A 10,025-nucleotide genomic window follows, 5' to 3' on the forward strand; every position below is an offset into this window, starting at 1 on the left:
GAATGATTTTCTTGAAATATCTCAGAAGATGCTTGTATTTCACACTAAAATCTGCAGGAACACTTTCTAATTATTCAAAGATATTAAAGGGCCACGCTGCATAACCTGGAGTTGACATCGATTAAAATAGAGTAATTATAATTGCATATATTAAGCTATGTTCGAATAAATTTCTTAATAATTGCTTTAAGATAAAGTCTTCAGAATTTAGGGATGCTTTGTTGGATGACCCATTATTTTGAGGGCGCTTCGCTGGATTTTCTGATATGATATTAAATTAGTTTACGTCTCGAAGCATTGCCTAGAATGACATGTAATACTGATGTTGCGGTTTGAAATAGGATGCACGAGTTTCCCTGGATTGAAAAAGCGAGCGCTCTACCATGTGAGCTACATCCCATAGAACTTAGTTACTTAAAATTCAATAATTTGAGAGACATTTCAACCGAATCCATCTAAACCTAATTGAAATTCAAGAGACATTTCAACCGAATTCATCTAAAACCGGGTTTGATATGCACCTCGTATTTGTTGAGATGACAATAAGCAAATTAGACCCAAAGTTTAAATGGCTTTGAGCGATTATTCATATTCAATGCATTTAATAAACCGTCTATACCCACATCGCCGTTACCCATACACACAAGAATTTTTCGGCTTATCGAGTCATAATACGTTTGTGTGCCAAGGTGGGGGACCTTTCAAGGCTGTAAGATATTTCTCTAAATTGAAGAATGCAGGTTTCTCTCCAACTTATGATATTTATAGTCATCTACTTACGCTATACACCACGTCTGGAAGATCAACAAAACCAAATTTAGACGCTCTGCAAGATGCCACTGCAAATTTATCTGGAAATGAGTCTACTCTCACCTCTATGCCAACGGCAGATTGTAGTGGTGAAGAAAATTAGCATCATCGATTGATAGGTACTTTGTTGCCTTTACTGTTTTTCCTTAGAAATTCTATAGTCAATGTCTAAAATTGGCAAGTTATATCATGATTGGTAATGATTTTTGAGCATCTCTGGATGCTTCTCTGCCCAACGTCTTTCTTTCATGGTTGTCATTTTCCTTATCAGTTGTAAAAGTAAATTCATTGTTCGTTCAGAAAACAGCTAGACAACTGCTTGTAATAAAATCCTGATATGAACAGCTATTGGCGCCCTATTCAGGGATTGGGCATGTACAGAGCGGTAGAGAGCACCGAGGTTAAATTTGATCGAACTCTTTTGTTTGCTTGGCAAAATTATTCAATGAGTATTTAGCATACACTGCATACAAAATGGTTGATAAGATCTCTGAGTGGATGTGTGTGAACCATTTGTAAAATTACAGAATAAAGTAACAGTACGGGTTTTTCTTTACACCAAAATCCATAGATTGTAATATAATTGTTTCACAAGGCGAAATGGTGTCATTTTTACTATAAAAAAAAACCGATTCTTGAGATTTGCAAAATCATGGTGTTGGATTGTAAGATTGTAAGATTGTAGTTTAAGGTCATGCACATGAGAATTATTGGTCAGGAGAGGAGTCACAAATTGTTGAATTCTTTTGGACTCAACCTGTAATGTTTCGAAGTGAAATTTCAATTTATCTTTGATGAATATTCATGTTTGAATTGTTTTATTTATATTTTAAGGTTGCGCTGGTGAGAATTATAAGATCTATTTCAATAAATTGAGGTCAGAATCATGAGAATTATATAAGAGCAGGGAATTTATTTTTTTGTTTAATTCTTTTGGATTTTCACCTATAATCGTGTGAAGAGAAAATTCAATTTCATTGTTGAAGAATCCGTGTTTGAATTGTTTTTTGATTTAAAGACGGTCCGTCACCTACTCTTTTAGCCAAGACACAACAGGTCATATATATACTCAATGAGATTTGAACCCTCATCTCGCAGGTTACACCCCAGAAACTTACCGTTGAACAGGAGCGCCTGATCATTCGACAACCACTCCATAACATTTTCCAAGCAATTATCTCAACATCAGGGACCAAAATAAAGTTGGGATGGTGCCATGTTGTTGTCTATCTTTCCAAGAGAGAATGGATTCAAAGGAATATTACTTAGCATCCTGGCTCACTCGGGTAAATTCATCCTTATCTTTCTTCTGTTCGTTATAATTTCATATTTTACTGTTTATTGTATTTCAGTAGATGTAGGTTAATAAATTGACAAACAATGAAGGATGGGTTAAAGTTGTTGTGCTTAGAAAGCATTGGACTTGCTCCAAAGAATTTGTTCCTCTAGTGATGGGACAAGAACTTATTGGTGACTACCAACACATCTCCTCAAGGGGGTGGGGGTTATACTCTCTAGTCTCTCATCTATTCCTTAATTGTTTTGCACTCGGAGAAGACTATTCTCAAAATAAATTGAAAAACATAACCTAAATCAATGGTTCTCATTACTCTCTAGCGAGATTAGTCAATAAGAAGCTTATCATTTTCCATTACCTACCTTGGATGAGGAAATGTACTATTGATTGTGTAAATGTTACTATTGATCTTATAGTGTGTGCAGATTTCTCGACATTCTTGTCAAAAGGAACAATGGAATTTGCAGGAACACGCATAGCCATGACCGCAAGCTTACAATCTTATGTCTTATGCAGGCAATTTTATGTCTTATCCAGGGAATCATTATGGCTAAAATGTATTGTAATTTAAGGGTTTTGATATGGTGTTGCCTTTGCAGGTGCGCTTGCAGTCGGACCATCTTATTAATAAAAGGATTTTATTTTGTGTTTTTGGGAGGGATAACCTTCCCAGTCATCCGATCCGGTTCTGGGTCGGGTGGCGGTGTCTCTTCTTATTATGGTGTGGAATATTTCCTTGATGGTTTGATTTCTTGAATTTTCTTAGAGTAATTATTTAATAGCCATAAGAATCTCAAGATACACTTGCTTAAACAGATACAAATATATATATATATATATATTCAATTTATCTTTAAAAATCATGAATTTGCAGAATTAATATTGGTGATGAACAAATTTTCAAGTACCTTCTTAGCACAATAATGCCACTAATATTCTTAAGCTTTAGTCATTCAAATTTGGATTATACATTGAGACAATTCTCTAAGATTTATTCTGACATCATTAGTACCTTCTAATTCATGTTTCCATGGTTATACTACAAAAATTCGTAATTGTTGATAATTTATGGTTTAATTATGGTTTAATTATGGTTTAAGTATTGTGATTGTTGATAATTTATGATAAAAACATATCTTATTAAACTCATAACTCTGATAATAAGGATAACTTATTAACCTTGTTAGACTTTGATAATAATTATTATTGAGTATATTGGTTCTTGTTTATGATGAATCTTGAGTTACAGTAGTGTTTTTATTTCTCTTACAAGGTCTCTAGATCAACCTTCTTTTCTTTTACAGTTCATCAATTTTTTCACTGATCTGGTTTGGTAGAAGTAAGACATGATATTAAATTAAGTGGAAGTTAAAGTTTGGTCCACTCATTAATTCCTCATTGGTTTCTCATGCATCATTATATACAACTGATTATTTGGTATGGATACCCGTCCTTTCCTTTGTGGTTCTCTGCTCTCATTACATGGGAAAACCACTATCTCATTTTCTTGAGTTGTTTGTGCTTGCATAGCTCTCTCCATCACAACCATATAACAAAGATCTAAATGAGTCACATAATTAAAGATATAGTTTTATTATGACTCATTGATTCATTGAAAAAGTATATAATCTTGTAATATTGGATGGTGATAATCTACCCATAATTGACGATGTATAATTCTCTGAAAGATTGCACTATTGAAATGGTATTCTGGCATGTTTTTTTGTAATAAATCTTAATGCCGATGTAACTACTCACCACCGGTTCATTTTACAGTTTACATAGCACTTGAAGTATTTGGATAATTGAAGTTGAAATTTGTCACCAATTAAAGTGCTCTAAAATAGTGAAATATGTTCCAATTGACAATGGATAAACTCTGATATCTTATTACCTTTAGATGATCATTGTTCACTAGCATCTGTTCATTATTTCATTGTTCAATCTGATCTAAAAACACAGAGATAACATTCCTTGAATGTTGATCATACTATTCACTAATTATTTGGGTTGGATTGTTGTTCTCATTGTCCTTTAGCAATAGCAGTTTCTTGGAATTTCTCTGGTCTATTATTGTAAGAACATAACTCTCTCAATATGATCTTCTAATAAATTTAATTTTACACTGCCATTGCCATTCAGATTACATGTATCTGCTCATTTACTACTATATTCTCAATGGCAAATCGTACAAACTTGGATTTCAGTTTAGATGTTGAGTATAATGTTACATGGTTTCGTGATTCAAGTTTAATTACATATAGTGGATAAAGATGTCGAAAGAGAAATGGAAAGGAGAAACTTGCTAATGATAGTTCATGTGATTATGGCCAAGTTGGATCATAGAGAAGAAGTATCACAACAGGGTAAGAAATCAATAAGAAGAAATAACCGATTTTAGAACATAATGGAAGAGTTGGTATAATCATGACTTGGTACTCTAAATCAAAAAGATGTAAGATCGAGTCTGGAGTGGGGAACGGAGGATGGAGGGTCGCGCTCGTGAAGGTCAAGGTTAGTCTAAGGCATCCGACCTCTTTTCTGAAGCCCATCTCGGTTCTGCGCATAGCTCCCTGTACTCCTCACCGTCGCTGACTACACCCGTCGCTTTCGCTTCTCGACCTGTGGACAATATGGCCGACAATATGGAGACAGATGCGGTGGACTATTCGGATGAACCGTTTCCGGATAGGGTTATATTCCAAAATCCCAGCTTTGTAACTGGTTCTCCGTCTGCACCGCCTTCGCTGACAACTGGCCCGGTATCTGATCATCCTTCGCCCATTGTTTCACTCCCCCGGCACGGCTCGGTTCCGCCCTTTTCTGGTCCTCCTTGTGACTCTCCCGCTTTGGAGGCCCCTCCATTATCTCCGGGCACTCTACAGACTCACTCCTCTCATCCTCCGCCTTCACCCTCATTCGACCCTCTATCACCATCTTTTTTCCTTGATCTGTCTGATAACCCCCCGGATCCGGCCCCGTCGCACACTCCCGGTGCGGGATCTCGCCCTTCAGGGTGCATCGAATCCCCTGCGGTCAAGGTTAAGCCAGTCAAGCCCTTCCCTCAGGAAGGAGTACCAAACCCTCTGTTCGACCATCCGTCTGCACCCCGTACTTGCAAGAAGAAGTCGAAGTGCATTAAGGCTACTACAAGAGACATCACCATCTGATTTGGAGAGGATTCGATTTTAGGAGATTTTGCAATTATGGCCAGTACTGTGCTGGTAGGGCATGTCCGGGGCAGGGCATATTCAGCTAAACGGCTGTCGCAATGGGTGAATGAGATTTGGGGAGGAATGCTTATTGATCTGCCAGAAGTACATGTTCTACCAAGGGGATGGTTCTCTCTCCATTTTTCTGAAGAAAGCTACACGAATCTAGTTCTGGCTAGGTATTGGCATATCGAAATGGCCCCGGTCCTCCTCAAGAGATGGAGCCCTCTATTCGACCCTGAACGTGAACAAATCGGAGCCGGACCAATCTGGGTACGTTTGCCAGGTCTTCCATTACAGTACTGGTGCGAAGAAGTTTTCATCAGGATCGGTAATGCTCTAGGCACCTACTTAGATCATGATCGCACATTTGTGGAATCCAGAAGCAGGACACTCGCTCGTATATTGGTACATTTAGATATTCGGGAGGGGCTGGAGGAAAATATTACATTACAATGGGGGAGACATAACAGGACCCAAATACTAGACTATGAGGGTGTCCCGTTCAGGTGCAGGCGATGCCACAAGGTGGGGCACCTTATCAAAGAATGCCCACTCATTCGGAAATCAGACGGTTCTCCGAGGAACACTCCTGCCCCTTCCAGGACCGCCTCTCCTATTACATCGCGACCAATCTCTGCTGGACCGTCTCCGGTGGCTTCTTCACCAGTGGTGGATCCCGAACACAGGCACTCTACGCCACCGATGACCAGGGCTCGCTCAGCCGCAGGATCGGTTTCAGCCACGGATACTCCTCTTAATCCCTCTCTCTCCTTTTCTGATCAGATTAATATTACTGTTGTATCATCTATTCAGCCATCTCAGTCTCCTCTCTATGTACCATCTCCGCCCATTATTGCTACCACTGGACCCTCATTGCCCTCTCTTGTCTCATCATCCCCCCCCGATCATCCTCTGCTGATTCTCCTCCTCACTCATATTTCCTTCGATCCCGATCTCATATCACAGACTCGTCGGTCCACCAGTCCGGTCTTGGTATCACTGGGTCAGGGGTCGGACCCTTGCCTACCAGGGGTAGGAAAACTGATCTCTCAAAAGCTATTATGAAAGCTGGGGCAGAGGTTGTATCTGGGCGACAATCTACCATCGATGGGGTCCTTAGAGCAGGACGAACCCCGCGTAGGGTTCCTCCATGAAGTGCTTATCTTATAATTGCAGAGGGTTGGCTAGTGCCCCTAAGAAACTAGCCTTGAAGCGTCTCATTGAGACTGAATCTATTGATATTATTATGCTACAAGAGACTCTTTGCTCTGCTGAACAGATCTCCAAAACCTTTCAAGCTCTAACTCCGGGTTGGTCATTTATAGCCCTAGATGCTGTCGGTAGATCTGGAGGACTGGCAATCGGAACTAACCCCCGCTCTATTAGGGTCGATGCCACTTGGGGAGGGACTGGTTACTTGGGTCTGGATCTCTTTTCGGCTGACCTAGGCATGGAACTCAGGATGGTGAATGTATATGGCCCGTGTAATCACAGAGAGCAATTCTGGCAGAGACTCTTACACCTCTCTCTATTGGAAGGGGATAAGACTATCATCGGTGGTGATCTCAATTTCTCACTAAGGTTCAGAGAATCATGGGGATCGATGACATAAATTGACTCTATTACAGATTATATGACCAACCTGTTAGAGCAGACAAGCTATGTAGATATCCCCATGCAAAAACTCCTTCCGACTTGGAGAAATAGAAGGGTGGGGGATGCTGCGTTGGCCCGTAGACTGGACAGATTCATCATGAAAGATTCGCTCCTTCATCAGCTGCACCATTACAAGCAATGGGTAGGATCGGGAGGCATATCAGATCATTTGCCTATATATTTAGAAATTCAAGGGCCTTGCAGAAAACCAAAGGCCCCCTTCAAGTTTAATCACATCTGGCTGAGAGACCCGACCTACATTAAGATGATCTCTGATTACTGGCTTGCCCACCCCATTAATGGAGAAGAATCTTTGGCTAGGGGGTTTTGCAAAAATCTCTCAGAAATCAAACACCTCTCCATTAACTGGGCTAAGGAAAAGCATGCCCGGGATACATCTCATCTCACACATATTGAATCAGAATTGAGCACTCTTACTGATGAGCGAGGGCTGGGATTCTTAACAGCAGAGGATAAGGGACGTCTGATTGAATTGGAAAACCAGTTGGCTATACATCAAATGATGCTCATCCACCTTGGATTCCCCCACATCTACATCACTTGGATTATGGCCTGCATTACATCCCCATCCTTCAGCATTCTCATCAATGGCTCAGCCTCACCATTCTTTCATTCGGAACGAGGACTGAGACAAGGCTGTCCACTGTCACCTATGCTCTTTCTCATTGTTATGGAAGGATTAAGCAGGCTAATTGCATCGGCAAAAAGGAACGGAGACATTCGTGGGCTGCGGATCTCAGATGATTGCTTCCTCACTCATCTACTATTCGTGGATGATGTGCTCATTCTATTGGATGGCAGTATTCGGGATTCTAGAAACTTTTTCAATATTCTTCGCCTCTTTACCTCTGCTACAGGTATGATTGCAAATCACTCTAAATCCTCTATCACATTTGCTCGCACTACTCTACAAGAATCACAAGTAGCACAACAGGCTTTCCCCTACTGCATACATCCATTGGACAGAGGTCTCAAATACTTAGGGTACTGGCTCAAACCCACATGCCAAAGAATTGCTGATTGGGTTTGGCTGGTTACTAAGCTGGAAAAGAAACTTACTGTTTGGAGTCTCAGATACTTGTCCAGGGCTGGTAGATTGATACTTATAAAATCCGTCTTGGAAGCCACACCAGTCTTTTGGATGGCACTGGCATGGATACCAAGGAGCATTCTTGGGTGCTTAAAACAGATCTGTAACAGATATCTCTGGAATGGCAATCAGGACAAAAGAATCTTTGCCTGCATAAGTTGGCAAAAGATAGCACTACCGAAGAAATGGGGTGGCTGGGGACTCAAAGATCTTCCCTCTTTTGCACAAGCTATCGCGACAAAAATGGGTTGGTCTTTAATGACAAGTCAGAACCTCTGGGCACATATTTCATATCACAAATACACATGGCCTCAGAGTTTACTTGACTGGATCAGATTACCTACATGGCAGACAAGAGGTTGCTCATCGGTGTGGAAGGCACTGATTCATTCTCTCCCACACATACGAGACAACCTGGTTTGGAGAATCAACGATGGTTCACTCGGTAGGATTGGACAAGACCCTTGGATTGGAAGTGGGGGAAGGCATATACTAAGCAGAGATCTCATCAGACATCTTCATTCTCGGGAGATCAGGGTTTTTGCAGATATCGCAGACCAACAAAATACCAATATTTTCTCACAGGCATGGAAGTCAGCTGCGCAGCTTGATCTTCCCCCTCAGTGGCAACAGGAGTGGCTGGAATATACTTCTGCATTAGCTGAATCTCATATTAGAATAAAACAGGGGACTGATGAATTAGTATGGTGTTTGGCAGACAATGGCATATACTCCCCTAAGACTGGATACTGCTCTCTTATTCAGCATAAAAAGCCCGAAATTAGTATTAAATGGTGGAGAGATATATGGAAGCTTGCTGCCCCACCGCGCATCAGACTTTTTTTCTGGTGTGCTCTCAAGGATATTGTACCTACGGGAGAGCATTTAACCCACAGAGCGCTATATGGTCCATCATGGTGTATACTGTGTAAAGCAGATTCAGAGTCCACTGTACATCTCTTCCTGCAATGCACAACTATAAGACTTCTCTGGCTAAACTTATCCACGTCTATCGGTTTTGCTGGATCTTGGAATGGCGGAGACTTACAAAGCGCATGGGAAGGCTGGAGTAGCAGATACTCTCGATCCAAGCTTCAGAACCTACCCTTGGTGGTCTCTTGGCATATCTGGAAGGCACGCAACAGATATATCTTTGACAATCAGACTGTATGTTGGTCTAGAACAGAAGCCAGCATCATCTCCTCTTATCTAGAACTGCCTGAACCCACTCCCTCTAGGGTGCGGAGCATAAATCCTCCCCCTATCATTGACAGAACCGTCCCTTGGGCCTTCTTCGACGGAGCCTCAAACCAAAACGGTTGTGGGGGGGGGCTTCATACTACACATCAGTGAAAACCATAAATATAAAGTCAAATTGGGGCTCGGAGTGGGTTCTAACAACTTTGATGAACTTATGACTTTGCGTCACCTTCTACATTTCTCTTTGGGACATCAGTGTCTTCAGCTAAACATATTTGGGGATTCTTTGAATATTGTGAACTGGTTCAATCATTCTTCAATATGTCATATACACACACTTAGCAACATATTGTATGAAGCACACAATTACAAGTCAACATTTACCCATATCTCTTGTACTCACATTTACAGGGAACATAACAGCAGCGTTGATCAATTATCCAAGGAGGCCACGATACTACCCAGAGGCGAATGGATAATACTGGAACAACAAGGATCTGAGGAATTCAGATATTACCACAGGCCTTACATAGATCAACGATACCAAAGGAACAACAGTCCTTGATCCGCATAATGATTTGAAAATCTGATGTCTTAAAGCTATTATTGTTTATATGATATATAGAATGAATACTACGGACCCTGCGCGGTCATATCAGCTAGATGTTTAACTGACTGTATATAATGCTTTTGGTACAAAACCAGATCACCCTGCGTGGCGTATTTGAATTAAAGG

The 10,025-nt window shown here is 40.7% G+C and overlaps 1 protein-coding gene across 1 annotated transcript; it reads left to right on the forward strand.

Annotated features, from left to right (window-relative positions):
• Window positions 1–6,955: 6,955 nt before the first annotated feature.
• Window positions 6,956–9,442, forward strand: LOC149258638 (uncharacterized). The gene has a single exon (XM_089426523.1). The coding sequence runs from the start codon at window positions 6,956–6,958 to the stop codon at window positions 9,440–9,442; it is 2,487 nt and encodes an 828-aa protein (XP_089282649.1).
• The last annotated feature ends 583 nt before the right edge of the window (window positions 9,443–10,025 follow it).

The sequence above is a fragment of the Pinus tabuliformis genome, chromosome 6, assembly GCF_031772625.1.
Source record: "Pinus tabuliformis cultivar Carrire ecotype Pingquan chromosome 6, CPIR1, whole genome shotgun sequence".
NCBI classification, from domain to species: Eukaryota; Viridiplantae; Streptophyta; class Pinopsida; order Pinales; family Pinaceae; genus Pinus; species Pinus tabuliformis.